Consider the following 20,024-nt stretch of genomic DNA (forward strand, 5'->3'; position numbering starts at 1 on the left):
GGACTGTATAAAGTACTGTTATAAATTGTTTTCAGAAAAAATATTTTTCCATGCGTGTCAATAAATTTTATCGTATTATTTTACTACCACGAATATATATAGAAAATGAGAATTTTCTTTATAAAATTTCAATAGAATGATATATAAATATAATGATCATCTAAAACAATAATTAGAAAGAGATGTTAAATATTTTATATGTTTTTATAGTACTTTATTCAGCCCTAACATTATACAGGTCTCTTCTATTTATAAATAACGTAGATTTTCCAAACATGATTTTTTTTTCAACCTTATACATACATCTTTAAGACTTAACTCTTGAATAAATAAGACTAGAGTCTAGTTATGTCTTTTGGTACGCTGCCTGGTCTTACAACCAAATAATATTTGACTTATTTATGTATAGGTAAGTGGAGTATTGCAAACAAATATTCATTGCTATGATTCCCTCCGTGCTTTGTCAAATATTTACCATGGACAAAGCTTAATATATATATATATATATATAATTTAATAAATAGATAAATTAAAGAGTGAACACTATTATCTATATTTATAGAAAGTAATTTAAACTAAATCCAATCAAATTAAGGTCTTTCTAAAAAATAGGCACACCTATTTTATACAAGTAATGGCAGGAAAACATTGCACAGAAAAAGTGATTTACAATCATTTTTCAAATAAATTGAATCTTTAAAAACATAATTTCTCACTAGTATTACATAAAATTTGACTAGCACGTGTTTATATAACAAACAACTTTACACAATCAAGTAATTACTAAGATGTACATACATAGTATTATCAGTTAAAATGGAGAATTATTATTATTTTCCTCTTTTTTTTCATTTAGAAATAATAAAGATTAAATCATTATATAAATCCTTAAAGTGTAAAGATGTTTAGTATCAATGTAATTAATGATATAATCTCCTATTCTTATATTGCTTATACAATGTTCAAGTTTATGGTGTTGGGACATACATAATTCTTTTTTATAAAGATTCCATTACTTCATGACTAGAAGATATAACTTAAGTACTTTTCTGCTTTATTTTATAAAAGTCTCATAAGTTACGCACATTAGTATTAATATTAAAATATCATTTTTCCCAACGTTTTTGATACGCGTTGTCGAATAAATTATAATAAAATAAATATTATATTAACTTAGCTTTACTTTACTATACAAAGTGGTTTATAGTATTGTTCTGCCAAACTGCATGCATCGTATCGACTACAAATATGATCTATAATAATCTTAGTATTACTTTTTATTTTTGAAAAAAGGATCAATTATCCGGAAGGGGAATAATACTAATATACTTAAATCAATAATATTATGAGATGAGAGCAACCATTGTTGAGTATTACCAAGTTAGAAAGAGATTAAAGGGGGAGAGCAAATTTGTTCATAATGAATTTAAAAAGATTTTAAACTATGTCTATCAAATTTGGAATAGAATAAAATATGTAACAAATTATGGACAATCTCTTTGTTATGTATGTGCTATTATATAATCAAACAAATGAGAGAGCTTATTCCAAATTTGATACAATAGGAAAGGAACATTATGTTCTTTTTTAAGGACAATTCGATTAATACGTTTCAACGCGTGTAAGATGGACTTCGACTCTTCGGAGAGCAGCTTGATCGACGACTTGGACTCGACCATTTACTGCGTCTACTGCTCTCTGAACTACTTGGTGATGAAGGCGGCGTTGGAGTTGGTCGATGATATGGAATCGGTCGTTTCCTGGCACTAAAATTAATGAGTGTAAATATCATGACAAAAACGAGGGACTTATATAGCTCCCCAATGTGAATTCTGAATGAGATTATAAATTATATTTATTATATATTATATATCAATTGTGTTACGGCATAAAAATGTTATGAGTTACATCTTAATTATTAAATTAACACGAATGAGAAATATCATTAAATAATTTTTGATAATATATTATCATATTAATACATATTACTTTGTTAGCATTGTTAAATATATATATATATATATACTATTTATTATTTAATTGTCATTATTATTTCAATCGAACTGCCTTTTCTGCGAGCATGCTTATGAAACGAATCATGCAATTTGTGAAAGTGAATCATGCAAAAAAAAAATGTGTGTTACTTACCTTTGTAAAAATTATAACTATATATTTCTTTTTCTACTTATAAACACAGTGAAATAATATGATCGTACTAAAAAGAAGCACTTAAAATACTAAGATAAATGAATATTTTATTTTCATGTGTTCGACTTTAAAATAAAATAAAAAGGATTTCAATTTCTACTGTAAATATTTAAATTTACAATAACTTATAAAGAAAATACACACATGCTACATCTACATAACATTTATAATGAGTATATATATATAAAGGAAAAATTATAATGAAACATAATTTTTGGTTTTTATAAAAAAAAGAAATGTGTATATGCGAATACTGGGATACTTTGTTGATTTAGTCTAAATTTTGTTGGACACATTATAAGAATATGAGGAGAAGAAATGTACTCGGAATTACAACTATTTAAATATTGTAGAAAACAACTGCATTTACACTTATTTTAAAAGCGTATTAAATAAACAATTCAATATTTCTTTGATTTGCATTTATAATTAATTAAGCTATGCAATTTCTCAATATATATAATCAATTTTGTTATATTGTTCCGCTAATTGCGAACTCCAAATGAAATCACAAAATAACTTATTTCCTGTCTTAAAGAAAAAAGACCAATATGAAAGAGTTGCTATGTCAACTGTGTAGTAAAGTAACAAATATGTCTGAGTGTAGCCATAGTTTTATCTTCTATGCCTGCTCCTCGATCTGTCCCTGTTTGACATAACAAACACAAAATAGTATTAGAGAAAATTACCTAATATAATATATAAATAACTTAATAAAAATATTTATAAAAGAGAGATAGAGAAAGAGAAAAAAAAAGAGAAAAACTTGTAGACAAAAATTTGTTTATTATTATTTTGGATATATTTCCAGAATTTTTTATTTTATTTTTCAAATATATTTATATAATGTACGCTAATAAATACAATGTAAATAATATCTATAAGATATGTCATTTTTTTTAAATTAAAAAATAACTGAAATAATCATGATGGAGGGAAAGGAAAAAATAAAAAATAAAAATATATTCTTAAACAAAAGAAAAAGCAAACTACGCGTGAGAGAGAGAAAAAGTTGATGATAAAAGGGATATTACAGATTTACCTTGGTGCATTTTTTGTGTGTAAACATATCGCTATGATAATAGCAAGAATTTTGTTCTTTTCTAATTACACAATTTACCTTGTAATCCGACGTCTATCAAGAAAACTAGGTGAACCGTGACGACGTGGTATAGACGGTGAACGGGATCTACTAGAACCTGAACTGCTGGAAGTTGAGCGCGAAGATCTGCTTGATGCACTGCTGCTTGATCGTGTAGAACTTGAGAAACTACGACGACTATGCCTTGTCGAACTAAACATAATTTTTTCATTTCAATTTCAAAATTAGAATAATAAATAGAAACTTGGGCATTTTCAATACTCGATTTTGTTTTGAGATATAGAATAATATTACAATCTGGAGGATACCCTGGTACTTTTTTTATTACCTTAGAATGTTGATTTATAGATATTTCTATAGAAAAAGTAAAGATATCTAATCATAACTTAATTATCCAATAAAAAAATAAAAATTATTCAAAGGATTGTAAATATCCGAGTATCTTAGACAGTACCAAAGTATCCAACAGACTGGGTAGCACTAATGTATAAGGCATACACAAAACATGTAAGAAAATATAGGAGGAGTAAGAATTGTAAATATAGAAAGGATTTAATACCTACCTGACAGAAGAACGCGATGTACTTCTACTTCTACTTCGTTTTTTTTTCTCTCTTGACATCCTAGATGCCGATCTAGATCGGCTTCTTGATTTTTTCGATAACGAACGACTTCTGCATTTTTTAGATGCGGATCGACTCCTTGATTTTTTCGACAATGAACGACTTCTTGATTTTTTAGTTATCGAACAACTTCTGGATCCCTTAGAGAGTGATCTACTTCTTGATTTTTTCGATAAAGAACAGCTTCTGGATCTTTTGGACAATGATATGCTTCTACTTCTAGATCTTGACTTTTCAGGTGACTGAGAAGGTGATTTTTTAGATCTAGAAGCGGATCTAGATGGAGAGTGTTTTGATCTAGAGGAAGATCTTGATCTTGAAATTCTTTTTGAGTGTGCTTGAAGAGAACTCGGTGATTTCTTTGATCTAGAGACAGATCTCGAGGGTCTGTGCTTTGGTGATATTGACTTTTTACTACGAGCACGCGAATGCGATCTATTTCTTGATAAAGATCTTGAACGGTGTCTTGGTGATGTGGAAGACCTCTTCTCCAAAGATAACGACCTTGTATATGACCTCGATCGAGATCTGGAATATGATTTATCTCTCAAAGAATGTTTTCTTGCTATTGGAGAATTTCTCTTTGATAAACTTGGAGATCTAGATCTCGTGTCAGATTTGTGAATGGTATCGCTTGGTAAGGATGGTGGTGATTCACTTGGAGATCTTAATTTTATCATAATATCTTTGTGAGAAATCATAGTAGATGGCGAGTGCGTCAAAGAATTACTTTTTGGAGAAGGTCTTTGGAGAATTATTGGAGAACTTTTCTTGGTATTACTAGAGCCTGAAGAAAATTGTTTTATTGTTGTCGTTGTTGGTGTTATCGATATTGTTGCCATTGTTGTTGAAATAACTGGTGACTTAGGAGTAGTTTTATCCAATGGTGTTTGCGATAAGGGCGGTGGTGATTCACTTGGTGATCTAATTTTGATTGCAGCTTCTTCACGAGTCAATGGTAATGCTGGTGAAGGTGATCGACTGGAAACCGGTGATTGTACAACAGGAAGCAAGTGTACAGGTGAGATTAATTTTTCTTTAGAAGAAGAAGAAGAAGAAGAATTGGTTGGTTCTTCAATTTGTTTTGGTGGTTCCACGGGTAATGCTATGTCGAAAATTGATTCTTCTTTCTTTTCCAATTTAACTTTAACAGGACTTATCACTTTTTTCCCTAATGTTTCTCTAGCCTTAGCAGCCAATCCACATTGTAAACGTTTCAATGTGTTTAATTCTTTAATCTTTTCTTCATCCTCTTGCTTAGGTTCATCGTCTACTATATCACCTTCATCTTCGCTAGAAGATCTCAAACTTACTCGGGGAGTAATCATTTGCTGTAATTTTCTACTTTTTGATATTGACCGAGATTTTGGTCTATTATCACGATCTCTCTTTTGTTGTTCACGTTTTTTCTTATCTTCTAATATATCCTTATAACGTTCCGGATTTTTACGCACCGGTGAATAACTCAAAGACGATCGTCTAGATCTACTTTTTGATTTAGTACGGCTTCTACGACGTTCCTGTGATTTGTCTCTTCTTTCTTTTGGTCTTCTTGGAGATCTAGATCTTTTACGAGAATCTGATCTCCTACGTCTATGTATTGGAGATAGTCTACGCCTTGATCCATAACGATCATATCTTGAACGACTTCTACTTCTTGATATAGAAAATCTGTTACTGTGACGTCGTGGTGATCTTGAAATCCTTCTTCTTCTTGGTGATGACGTAACGCGTCGTGATCTCGAATATCTTCTCGGAGATCTTCCTCTATCCGTTCTTCCTCTAGACGGAGATCTATGACGTCTAGGTGGTGGAGTTTTATGTAGTATTGGTGGTGACTTGTCTTTTTTATCTGCATTAATAGTTTTCTTTGCAGATGATTCCCTTTTCTTTATTGGTGGTGTTTCATTGCGAGATGATCTCTCCACAGGTTTTTTTGGAGACCTATTCACTTTATATTCTTTAGTAACATTTTCACTTTCATCGATTGCTGCATTCTTCTCTATAACGACTTTATCATGTTTCGCACTTTTCTTTGGCCTCTCTGGTGAACTAAAATAAATTAGAAATAACATAATTAACTTTATTTATAACAGAACTCTCAAAAGACAAATTATATTAGATATAGAATAGAAAATATTTCATTTACTTGTCCGTAGAGCTATCCGTTGACTGATGTTTCCTCTTTAACGCTGCTTTTTTCTTCTATAAAAAAATAAACTATATATTAATAAAAGTCATAAAACTAATAATCTTACATCAATCATGCAACTGCTTATTCTTAGAAATCTGCTTATTCCTATAATATCTTTAATATTTTTATTCTTCTTTAACTAATACATTAATGTCTTTTCTTCCTTTTCTAATTATTTTTTTAAATAAATTAACTTGAAATATTGATAATAATAATACATTAACGATATTGAGACAGAAGCTAATTGTAACGTAAATGAAAAATAAATAATATGTGTATATATATCTCTTATAATACGAGTACACATATCTCTTATAATACGAGTATTTGTTTAAGAATAAGCAATTTCCTAAACTAAATTATTGCATAATAATAATAATAGATAGTGCTTGTTACAAAACGAATATGTGAAATATACATAAATACAATCATAAAAATTCGTACACATTCGTACAAATAATAAATTTGTTAATACGTATAATACACGAGTAGCGGCATATCTGGTACTCACTTAGGGAATGTATCCTGTCAAATGGCGCTGATAATTACAAACATACCGAGATTTATACTTAGAAATAATGACTGTTAACTTGAAAAATCAGATAAAAATGTTAAAAGATAATTAAATGGAGCGAATCACGAATCGTATCAAATTAGAAAATAAATATAAACATAAAAATATGTGGATAAATTTAATGTAAATTCGCAACTAATTCAATATAACAAAATTAAAATATTGCATGCTGTGGCATTACATGCTTCACCTTTCTGCGTTTGCTCGTTTATCGTGTATCCGTATTCATGCGTGCGTTATAGAAAAAGAGCAGGGGAAATTTTGCACATACTATTTCTTTTTTTTTTTTTTTCCATTTTTTTGAATCTTTTTTTTAAATATTACAACATTATTTCTTACCTCTGATTTTTCTTTTCCTTCAGCTTTATTTTTCTTCTTTTTCTTCTTCTTCTTCTTTTTTGATTCAGCTTCGGACGAACTATAAAAAATCATATAAAATAATATTTAGATTATTTTCTTTCTTTCTTATTTCTATATGTATTCTATATATATATTTATTACATCCCAAAGATTACAAGACTTTCACCTCCACAACTCTCTAACATAATTTCTTATATTATACTTCGCTCTCCCCTCTCCTTCTTCTTTCTTACTTTTCTCTACTTTGATTCTCACTCCCAATTTTACGTTTCTCTTTCTTATTTGATTATTACTATAATTTCATATTTTCATATAAATATGCGTATAATAATTACCAGCTTTCTTCGGTATCATCACTGGAATCACTGTCAGAAGAACTGGCCTCTACCTTTTTGTGTTTTTTCTCCTTTTTCTTTTTCTTAGCTTTTTCTTTCTTCTTAGACGTTCTTGGAGATTCTGACCTATGAAATTCATATTGCATTAGCCTAAAAGATTCTCCGTAGATAATTGTTATGAATTTGTTTTTAATGATATTTATATATATATATTTATTAATTCTTGCAGTGGGCGTCTTCCTGTCGACAAGTGCATACCTTGTGCTGACAATAAAGAAAGCCTTTGTAGTATATATATATGTATATATACAAACGAGTATTTCACTCTAACTCTGCATAAGCTACCTCATCACGCTTAATACTTTTAACCACATGTATATAACAGCGAATAATAATCGAGTGAGAAAATATATTGCCAATTTAATTTTACACACTAAATTCTTTGAGTATTGGAGTTATAGTCCAAAATTGAAAAAATAAAAAAAAAAAAAGATTAAACAAAAATATCGAACTTAGATAATAACTTTTGGTAGTGCAGTGTATAATAATTACTTTCATAAATAATTTCCGTGAGGATTAATATATCACTGCAATTCCAAGTGAAAGAAAATAATAAAGACGTAAAACAACGATAAATGCACAGGTGAAAAGTCACAATGTTCCAGCTATACATAGATAATGAATTGACTACATAAGAGTATTTGTTTGCTTTTTTAAATATATTCTTTTTTAATTTTTTGTTTGTTTGAAAGATTTAGTTTTTTTTTTTCATTGCCTCTCTTCTAAAAACACTTTCTATAAAAGCTATAAATAATAATAATAATAAATAATAAATAATAAATAATAATAAATGAAATCTTTTTTTTGTATAGAAAACTAAATCTTTCAAAAAAAAATTTGAGAAAAAGACAAGTATACAAAGTATGAGGAGTATTGTTATAATATGGGATTAGCATTACCTTGATAACCATCGATAGGGACGGACTTGTCAGAAAAAAATAGAGAGATGACATTAACAACAAGCTTTATCGATAACAACAACAAAGATAGAAATGCATGAATGTAGTACGCAACGTAATTGTGCGTTATATTAAACCTGTGCTTAGTGTTGTACGCCAGGTAAATGTTTGCCAATGATATTCGAATGATGTTGTTTTAATTATTTAGAGATTGAAATTAATGAAAGATAAGAGAAGAGATATGTATTATTATTAATTAGATTTAAAACAAGAATAAATAAAATGCAACAAACATTTACCTCTAAGGAAAAATCATTACAATAAATGGAATAATATTAATAATAGTTTAAATTTCGCGCCTATACACATTTTGATAAAGGACACCTTAATACTCAATGAAAAAAATGCAACAATTTGACAATTTCTTTCGCGATCAAAGACATATTATTTATTGAAACGTTAATTTTTTTTGTTCGTTAAATGTACGCGACATCCATACTTACCAACTAAAAGCCTATTAGATAGGCATTCAGTCCTCCTTAGTTCTGTTTGAAACAGAGAAAGTTGTATGGGGCATGAAATAGTAGGCGAGTAATGATTCAAGAATCCGATAAGTTGACGTGTAATAATAAGCAAATGAACGAGTGGATAATTGCGATAAATGAATAATTAATTAAGAAAAAATGAAGGGAACTACAAGGAGTAAGGATTGTGCAGTCTTGGAGCCTCGACTCGTATATGTCACCGCGTTGATACTATTAAGGAATATTGAAGATTCTTATTTTTTTTTTTTTTTAATATTTTTCGTGATAATTCATTAACGACGGCATAATATCAATATTATAATCCAATAAATTTATGTATGCATGTGTATATATATATATATATATTTTTTTTTATAAAAATATTTATAAATATTCATATATATACTGTTTCATTCTCTGCCTTCTCACGCACACACACACATAGATATACGCGCGTGTGTATATATATATATAACATGTATAGATATATAATATGTGTGTGTGTACACATCTAACAATAAAATATAGCAAACATCCGAGTCCAGTCTCCATTGACTTCTGCACAGTTTATTGTTTTATACCTTTCTTTTTTATGCTTCTTTCCTTTTTTCTTCTTGGATGTGCTACCAGAACGTTTTCTTTTATTCTTCTTCTCTGGAGCAGAGGTAGTATCCGGAGCAGGGCTAGGAGTACGAACTAATTCGTAAACCTTGTTCGCTGCGGCTCTTGCTTCGGCTTCTCGTGCTCGCCTTTCTGGATCTAGGCTACTTCCTTCCACGAAGAATTCTGATATTCCAAAGGCTTCCCGTAATTTAGCGTTTTTTTCTTGTTGTGCCTCAGCTATCTGATGCGTTTCTCGAACGCTGAAATTTCATCGTTTTAAATAAGATTTGTTTTTTCTTTAAAAATTGCATTTTATAATCATTATTAACATGGTTAATCAAAAATAAATAATTGTAAGTAATGTATATATTTTAAAAATTAAAATAACGACACTAATGAGAATAATTTCAATATTGGCATTTTGATCAGGTCGATAATAATAAAAAATAAATTTACGAGAGACAATAATAATAATAATAACATTAACAATAACACAACAACTATTAATTTTATCGTGATTTTAAATATAAAGTATAAACCTACCGCGACGATATTTTAACAGTCATTGTTGATAAAACTTTCTTCTCTTTATTATTATACCTATTATTATTAATACTATAATTATTATTGTTATATTGAAATATTCACTGGCGGTTTATTCAAATGAATGGATCGAAGAAAACAAGAGAGGACCAAATGAAACAGTTGGATATTATTAAAGAGATTCCAATGATGACGATGGATAACAATGACGAAGATTACTAGTGGCAAAAAAGGAAATGGTATGGGTGGTAGTGCTGCTGCTGCTGCTGCTGAAGGTGAATTTGGATGAAAAGGAGGAGTATGAGGACGTGGAGGAGGAAAAGTGACATAACATAGAGATAGAGATGGAGAGAAAGAGAGAGAGAGAGAAAGGAAGAGGGAGAAAGAACGTAGAATACCCGAGGAACCGCCGAACTGTTTCCCTTCTTTGCGGAGAATGAAAGCTTCGAACGACAAGAGATTGGAGTAGGGGTAAAGGGTGCAGCGGACTGGGGGTGGAGGAGAGGAGAGCATTCAAACCACCCCTACGTTCGCCCCCCAATGCTCGCGACTCTACGGATCAATACAATCCAGCTGGTGGTATACACTTTTCCGCTATCCCTTTCGCACCATTCGTTTGTTACGTACGAGTAAATTCGAAATTCGATTAGTAGTCTCTCTCTCTCTCCCTCTCTCTCATCGAAAGAAAAAAAATTATTTTATTTTTATTTTTGGTGTGTGTCTGTGTGTATGTGCGTAGGGTTTTTTAAAATATTTCTTTTTTCTTGAAGATATCTCATATAGAAAATTTTTTAAAAATTTTCTAATATTAAAATGTACCTCAAAAATTCAAATCATTTTTATTATTTGCATGAGTACAAAAATTAAATCATTAGATTTTTTTCTTTTTTTTTTTGTAATCAAATCAAATATCCAAAAATTGTATTTGTATTTATATGTATATATAATTCAAAAATACTTATTTTTTTATAGAAAATAATTTTGTTTTAATTCATTAAATCGAATATTACTATTTTGTATCTACGACATTTATATAAATTAATTTAAACATACCAAGATTTACAATGAATAGAAAAGAATTGTATTATAACTTTGACGTTATATGAATTATTATACAAAAAAAAAGAAAATAAAAACGTTTGATTATTCTGTTGTTCTACTAGGCCATAAACAATGGAATATCGCTAAAAGTTTACCTAACAACGGAGCGAACATTGTTTCCCCGTCCGGCAAGAAGGTGCAGTTGTATACGTTGACAGCAACAACAATGTTGTCGCATTTGTAATTGGGCACGTTTCTTTTCATTTAATGCTTGTAGTTTACGTTTACGGCCACGTTTGAAAACTTTTTGTCGATCGAGGAAAAAATTACCACGCCATAACGTTTCAAAAAACGCACGACCATCTGCCGGCCCTCGTCCTCGGGCTACTTTTTGCGTTGATGTAGGTGTTGTTGTAGACATAGTCATTACCCTCTAATGATATAATATATAAAAATAACAACTTCGTTTTTGAATGACTAAAAGTAGTTGTTGAAGTTGCTTTTTCAAATAAATATTGCTATGTCTTTATATCTTCTTTTCGAAACGTTATTTTAATTCTTTTTTAAAATATTTCATTGTATTTGCGTTCAATGCAATAGAGTCTTCAAATTCGTTGAAAATAAATTGATCTTCGGTTACATATAATCTCAATTATAGGAGATAAAAATTTAAACAAATATATCCTTGTTTGAATCTTCAGTGTAAGTAAAGAAGATATTTTTCTTTTATTTCTTCATTCCCTTTTGCAGGATATTTTTTAAAAATATTTATATATCTGTATCCAATATACACACAAATAAACTCTTCCCAAATTATATTTCAATTAATTGAGAATAAATTGATCTTCGATTATATTTCATCTCTATTGTAAGAGATTAGAAAGGAAACTAAATGTTTCAGTTTCAATGTTACAATTAGTATCAAGATGATGAAGATGATGAGATTGAAAAAGACACACATCAAATGAAACCCAGTTTGATATGAAAGGCATTTGTAATAGTTCAGATAGTAAGAGAGAGTAAGAAACGAGTGTAACAAGACTTTGAATAGGATAGCGAGCGTAATGCTTTTCCTTCCTTTATTGTACTCATTTCATCCCCCACACATATATATATATATACACGAACACAAACACATACACTCAAAGAAACTTTCAAGAAAGCCTTTTGTATTCGAAATCTTCTTGCTTTCTCTGGGTAGAACAATTATTTGCTGAGAACGCCGGAAACGTTTGTGTGCGATGTTACTTTTAAATTTATTTTCTTCATCCAATGCATCTATATATTTCTCTTTCTTGTCTTATTTTATTTATCTCAATCGAGATTTTTTTTTATCTCAACAATTTGATATCATCTTCATCATTATTTTTAATTATATTTTAACTATAATTTCACTCACATAATACTTACTCCTTATTTTTTATAATGATTTTCTTATCGTGTATATATATATATATATATATTTTTGTTATATGTATAATATATATATATAATTATATGTATATTAATTATACACATACAGACGCAAACATTATTAGATCATTGAGATCGCCAGCTTAAATAATAAGGAAGACTTTGGATCAGGCACACTAGCTATTGTCGAATCCTTTATTTTCGGATATCTGGAACGTTAATATTATTCATCTCTTCGTCATTTATATTCTCAATATCGACGTTTTGCACATTCTTCTCTCTTCACATATATTATCAAGATTCTCTGCTAAATATTCTTCTCTTTCTTCTTTTTTTATATCAAATAAAAAACATTCTTCTTACCATTCAGAGTAAATCGGATATTACGATTTATATTTCTTGTAGAAATTTCCTTTAATTTTTGTATACAAGATTTTTCGAAGAAAGATGCTTGTGTTCACATTAGAAATATCACTTTTTTATTAGCACATTCATTAGAAATCTAACGTAGCACTTTTCTCAACACGATCTTAACACTTAATATCTAATATATACATAAGTATATATAAATATATATATATATATATCTATATATATATGTATGTGTATATATATATATATACATATATCTATATATATATATATGTATCTATGTATCTATATATGTATATATATCGATATTATGTGTATATATATATATAATATAGTAATGGAAGACTTTTGTGATTTTACGTTAATTATACGATTACATTATGTTTATTTTAATTTCTGTCCGTTGTTTTGTTGATCTTTTCAATGTTCGATATTTCTACGATGGTTTCGTCGATATTTCTTGACGCATAGCGTCGCATCTTCGCGATCCATTCTCGCACTGCGATAGCGTCCCTCGAATGATAGAATAAACTCGTATCGTCGTCTCTTACACATCCCTCCAACTACCCCCTTTTTCTTCACCCATCTCCATCTCCCCAACTCTCCACCCTCCCTTCCTTCTCACGATTAGCGCCGGCGCTATAGAATACGTCGATATGACCCAAACAAGGAAGGAAGGAAAATAGGGTGTATACAACCCCTTTAATAATCTTTCAATTTTAATTAATTGATTAATCTATCCTATTACACTAGAATAACAGAAAGAGAGAAATGGAAATTTCTATTCTTGATAAAATATTGTATTACTAATCCAAATGATATACTTTGTTAATTATTTGATAAAATTGTGTCTTAATAGAGATTTTTATTTAAAAATATACGAATTAATATATAGCTTCCTTGCTTGTATGAATATAAATGTATGAATGATTTGTATAGATTTTCTCTGTACAAATCATTGATTATAGGTTTACTTGAAAAACGTAAATTCTGTCTAATATTATTATATAAATATTATTAATATATTTATATAAATAATATTATTATCATTGAATTGCAACGATATTTTGCAATATGGACACAATGTCAAATATGAATCCTATAACGATGTAGGTTTATGTACGAAAGGCCTTGGAAAGAAACCTTTTTAATCTTCTGCAGAACAATCGCGAATATATTCGATTTTATCCAAGTTAACGTTAAGAAAAGATTATAATACTTTTTCAAGCGATTAAACAAAAATATTGTTGCAATAATAAAAAAATGTAATAGTAATTTCTTCTATTTAAATAATTCTAAAAAATAAATATTTAAGGAAATGTTCGATAGCAGGAAGAAAACTTACTTTATACGGCCAAATTCGTCACGTGGTGCATTTGTCTTCATCTCTGTTCCCATTAACATCAAACGGTAAGATTCAACTTTCTTTGTTACTTCTTCGTTTGTGAATCTGTAAAAATGAATTTTATAATCGTTAGTAAATTTTTAATTAGCATAACATATATATATATACTTGCTAAAATTTAACTAAATAATTGTAAATATTAAAAACTAAATAAAAAAACAATCAAAATAGCAAAAAAATCCTATATAATGCTTTCTTGTTTTTACTGATATTAAAATCAAATCATGCTTCGATATTAAAAATTATTATGTAGAGTTATTCTTGAAACTAAAACAAGCTACTGCTTTTTTTAAAGTAAAAACAGAAAAAATAATAAAGGAAAAAATCATATGACATAATACGTCCTAGCTTCCTATTTTATTATTTTTGACGTGGACGCATTGATGCAAACAAACCGATATAAAACGTCAAATATCTCGTACAGTATAAATATTTTGATATATTTTTTTTAGTTGGGTTAGTACTTTTATCCGCAAAATAACAAAAGGGATAGATTTGTTTAAAAAAAAAAAAAAATTAGATTGCATTAAAGAGTAAAGTGCGATTGCACCTGGCAGATGCATTGGTGCATCCAAATATAAAATAAGAAGTTAGGCCGCATTATGCTATTAAATTTTTTCCTCTATCATCTTTTTCTATTTTTACTTTAAAAAAGTACAATGATTAGTGCCAGTTTCAAGAATCACCCTGTACAAAGTAAACATTTTTGTAGTTTCATCTTATCAATGGTGTCAAATGAATGATTATACATGAATATAAACAATAAAAATATAATAAAAAAAGGGCATAAAAATATATCTACCCTTGTTCTTCCAAAACGTCAGCAAATTCTGCACATTTAACTTCAACTTTCCTCTTTCTGACATGATCGAGAATCTCCTTATTAGGTTGTTTATTTATTTGTTCTATCTTTCCTTCATCAGTTTTGTAATTAACTTTGTCCTTCGTCTTACGTACAATAGCCCAGTTTCTTTGAACATGTCCATTGGTTCCAGATCCACGAGGTGTTTGTAGGCCAATACCATTATACATTTTATAGCCTAAGTAATAAAAATTGTTTATAAACTATCTATTATATAATACATATATAATTATATGATAACATTAATTGAATATAAGTGATTTATTATTTGGAATATTTACTGTTTTTCTCTTTCCTTTTTGTATTATTGAAATATTTAATTTCATAACCTAAAAATTCTACATTTTGCAAATATAATCTATACAGTTATATGAATACTTAAATATTGTTATTAAATGTTATTATATTGTTCTCCATTAAACTTTATTTAATGTTAAAGTAATGTGTGTCACGAATATATATACACACGTGGAAGAGGGGGATCTATTAATCAAAAATACACTACATACCTCGAGAAAAAAAGAAAGAGAGAGAGAGAGGGAGGGAGGGAGAGAGAGAGAGAGAGAAGAGAGAGAAAGAAGAGAGAGAAAGAAGAGAGAGAAAGAGAGAGAGAAATATTTAGAAATTGACTATTCCATAGATTTAAACTTAATCTATAAAATTTAAGAGTTTTAAGAAAGTTAAGTTTTAAGAAAAATAATTAGCTACCTTATGATAGAAAAAGTGGTATAAAAAGAAATAACATATAATACGAAGAAGAAGAGAGAACTAAACGATAGGTTAGAATAAAGCAAACGCAAATTATTGATCGAATAACTTCTGACGCAAATACATTTTAAATAACTTACGTTTCAAACTTCATCCGAGTTATTGCGTAGAAATCAATGAAGATATCAAGAATTCTACCTATATTATATACAGATCACGTAAACTTATATTCAAGAATGATCAATCCCGAAAATAAAGCGCGAATAACACTCCACGTTTTGTATAGCGTTGCCGTTATAACACAACTACTAGCAAATTTCAACGCAAGGTGGCACCATATTAGACCTAAGAAGATGACATTATTAGTACGCATGTCATCAATTATTTTACGTTTCAAGAAATGTTTTATATTCTAATTAATTTTAACGAATAAAATTTTTACAAGTCCAATATATCATGTTCAATATTTAATTATTTTTTTCTATTTTTATTTTTGTACATTTATACAATAAAATTATTCTAATTAACAATTCGCAAAAAATAACCCTTTTAAACTTTTACATGTTATTTATATACATATAAAATATCTTTCTCAAAATATATATTCTTACAATATAATTTTCATATATTGTCTTATAATTTATTTGCATAACTAATAAAAATATGAATAATACTGATTATAAATTAATTAAATGTTTACCAATAATCGATGAGTTAATACGCTCCTGGTTATAATTTCTTATCTATCCAAAAATATTTATATTTCGGAATCAATTTAAATAATTAAAAGATATGAAATTATACAAAATTTAATAAATTATTCGTCGTCGTCATCCCTCGCAATCGTGTGTCAATTGATATAAGAGTAATTTCTTTTTAATTGTTAATATGACGTCAGTACAAACTGTTAAAGCGCTGTACGCGGAAGTATTATACGTGTATGCACGTATCTAGTTTGTATTTCTTTATAGTTATGTATATCAACAAATTTTCGAGTATAGTTTAAAGGAAATATAATTTGTCTTTAAAAAGTATTGAATATACCATAAAGTCATGAAATATTTTGTTCATTCATATGATGATATTTTTTGTCTATTACAATGAATAATAATAATTCCTGGATTTGTGTACTACTTTAGTGATGTTAAAAAGGGCGAGCCAGCTGTGTTGAGTACAGAAATATGTGATGTATATGTATTTTAACGAAATATTCATAAAATTCTATAATATTTTATGGGCAATGTGTCTAATGACATTTAACGCGATGCTATATATTTTATTTATTATATTAGATGTATTAAACAATGATATATCTTTTAACACAAAAAATGCTAATACAAAAAAAATTGTCCTTTATTGACAAGTTGTTGGATTAATGAAAATATTTATCAAAGTTTAACTCCACTGATAACAAAATGAATAAAACTCACATGGATAAAAAATTAAATCAGCTACCAACTTGGCTGTGGGCTAATTCTGCCATTTTACCACCGATATATAAAATTGTATGGGAATCGGTAAGAGAAGATAGAATTAAATCTAATGGATTGCAGACGGAAGTTTTAGTCGACACTAATAAAGTATTTCCTTTATTACTTACGAGCCAACTCTCGATGGAAGTGTTAGGTCATATATGGAATTTAGCGAATCAAAAATATGCTGGACAACTTACGGAACAAGAACTTTATATCGTACTTGCTCTTGTCGCTGCTGCACAAGCATCTTATACCTTTAATAGCTTAGACATTTTACATTTACTTCCATTTCCGCCAATTCCTTATTTAAACATAGAATGTGTATTAAATGTGCAATCTGCAATGCATGTCGTTAATCCTTTATCAAAATATCAAGCTAATAAGAAGGAAGAATCTAATAATAGATTTATGAATTTAGAAGAAAAATATACGTCCGAAATTAAAGGGAAAATAACTAAAACTGGCCAATTTGCATTTGATTCCAATTTACCGATATCAAATGTATCAGAGAAGACACCTTATTTAGACAATGAAATGTCTTCTACATTAATGATAAGTTCTAATTCAAATACTTGTCTTAAAGATTATTCCAAATATAATAAAATTCGTTTGGAAACAAAAAGTAATACGTGTACGTTGGATAATAATGATGATTTTTCTGAATTTCAAAGCGCACCTATTGTCAATAATGCGCCTAGCATATCTAATTGGGATATGAAACAAGGCTCCGCAATTGGAAGTAGATTAGCAAATCATAATTTAGGTGTTAAGAAACCAGTTGAGAAACCTAAAAGAAATAATACTAATTCTAAAACTATGAACTTTCATCCACAAACGCATGCTTCTTTATCATCTTTAAATCCTGTCTCTCAAAATTTATCATTAGAACGTTTATCAGAATTATTTCCCAAATGTGCAATAAAAAATCAGTCGAAAACTGTAATATTAAAAGATACTATTATAAGAAATAATGATTTACCAAAGGAAGATGGGGAAACTATGAAAAGTCTTAAAACTAATATATTAGAAAATGCACAATTATCTGGTAATAGATCTGTTATATGTAAAGTAGAATCTGCTGATAAGGTATATATTAAAAATTAATTAAACATATATCATTTAGAATATTTATCATTTAAAATAATAATTCTTTTTGCAGGCTGATATTAAAGAGATAAAATCTGATCCAAGAGACTTAATGAATTTACAATCTACGGAAGATAAATATAGTGCACTGCGTGCATTAGTAAATGAAACATCAGAATCAAACAAAATAAACTCCGTTGATTCTACTGCATCAAATGATGAATTTGGAGAATTTGTTTCTGCTGAACAAACAATAGTTACTGATATTAATCTTATTTTGGATAAATCGAGCCCTGGATATTTTGGAGATACAATAACAGAATTTGAATCAAAATCTTTTACAAATAGCAATGATAATAATACAGCAGGTATTGATGTTATAGAAGATATTTCAAAATCTTTGAACAATGTCCAATTTGAAAACAATGTTGAAGTACAAAGAATTAATGAAAAATTTGAACCTAAGATTGAACCAGGTATGACAATATATATAAATATTTAATTATACATTTTCATTATATATATATATATATAAGAAATATTTCTAATGGATGGTTATATAAAAAATTAATTATTATTAAATTTCATTCAGGTAAACCTATTCAAATGGAAGATGCTATATCTCTTAATAGTATAGAATTGATAAATGGAATATCTGATCGAACTATAACAAGATCAGGTTCTGTTCCTAGCTTAGATCTAAAGTCTTTTTTACCTACAAATTCAGAAGAAGATCAAATAGCCCAAATTACGCAACAGGTACAAGAATATCAGTAAATTTTGAATAGAAAAATAAAAATGAATGTATATATTTATATACATGTATAATATTTTTCAGACAGTTTATTGGGAATGGAAACAATATATGGAAAGTTGTATTTCACTATTACAGATTGCAGCTAATATTTTTAATAACATAACATCTGAAGTTATTTTAAATGAAGTATTAAACACTGCGCAAGGATATAATTTTCTTTGCAGTAAGTAATTTCAGTAATCCTTTTATAAAGCAATATATAGATAAATATAGTAATATTAAATATAAAATATCTCTTTTTATTATAGATTTAGCTGAAGTTGCAGCAGTTTGTAGACGAGTCAATTTTTCTTATAAAGAAATGGATATAAATATTATTGGATTTGATGATCTTCTTATGGATATTGATAGAATTTGGGCAGAAATGGAACCCTTTTATGCAAATATACCAGTAAGAAATTATATACATAGATACACCCTCACACTAACACATCTAACATAATATAACTATACAAATATATATTTATTAATTCAACAAGTATACTTTCTATATTATTGTAGATTGTAACAGAACTACCAACTTGGCCTCTTCATCAAGGAGAATGCATTTCTTGCGCGCTCTGTTTAACAGTCATTACTAGTGACAAAATAATTTATAATGAAAATAATTATCATGTAACCTGTGCAAATTTGTGGCTCAATTGTGTAAACAATCAATTGCCCGCGATACAGTATCCCACATTTTATTCCTTTACAAACATATGTTCCACCAATAATCACATTTGACATTAATTTAAATAAAGTTATATTTCGAGTTACATTTTGTAGTTTAATCAAAAATAAATACAGTATTCTTTCCGTAAAATAAAATGATACTGTT

General features: G+C 28.4%; 2 protein-coding genes and 1 long non-coding RNA gene across 3 annotated transcripts; 1 reads left to right on the forward strand and 2 right to left on the reverse strand.

Annotated features, from left to right (window-relative positions):
* Positions 1–197: 197 nt before the first annotated feature.
* LOC122521294 (serine/arginine repetitive matrix protein 2) lies at positions 198–16,135 on the reverse strand. Its single transcript, XM_043641877.1, has 10 exons — positions 15,967–16,135; positions 15,059–15,296; positions 14,197–14,301; positions 9,461–9,742; positions 7,397–7,522; positions 7,041–7,119; positions 6,083–6,138; positions 3,874–5,985; positions 3,329–3,502; positions 198–1,766 (listed from the first exon to the last, which is right to left on the reverse strand). The coding sequence occupies exons 2-10, from the start codon at positions 15,286–15,288 to the stop codon at positions 1,613–1,615; spliced, it is 3,318 nt and encodes a 1,105-aa protein (XP_043497812.1). The 5' UTR covers positions 15,289–15,296; positions 15,967–16,135; the 3' UTR covers positions 198–1,612.
* On the reverse strand, positions 12,721–13,605 carry LOC122521295. The gene is made up of 2 exons (XR_006304733.1): positions 13,229–13,605; positions 12,721–13,023 (listed from the first exon to the last, which is right to left on the reverse strand). It is a non-coding gene; the product is annotated as an uncharacterized LOC122521295 (long non-coding RNA).
* Positions 16,136–16,521: 386 nt separating the features above from the next.
* Positions 16,522–19,962, forward strand: LOC122521291. The gene is made up of 6 exons (XM_043641873.1): positions 16,522–18,387; positions 18,461–18,863; positions 18,980–19,146; positions 19,226–19,367; positions 19,453–19,595; positions 19,706–19,962. Exons 1-6 carry the CDS (start codon positions 17,242–17,244, stop codon positions 19,928–19,930), a joined length of 2,226 nt encoding a protein of 741 aa, XP_043497808.1. The 5' UTR covers positions 16,522–17,241; the 3' UTR covers positions 19,931–19,962.
* The last annotated feature ends 62 nt before the right edge of the window (positions 19,963–20,024 follow it).

The sequence above is a fragment of the Polistes fuscatus genome, unplaced genomic scaffold, assembly GCF_010416935.1.
Source record: "Polistes fuscatus isolate 324 unplaced genomic scaffold, CU_Pfus_HIC Scaffold4, whole genome shotgun sequence".
Classification (NCBI taxonomy): Eukaryota; Metazoa; Arthropoda; class Insecta; order Hymenoptera; family Vespidae; genus Polistes; species Polistes fuscatus.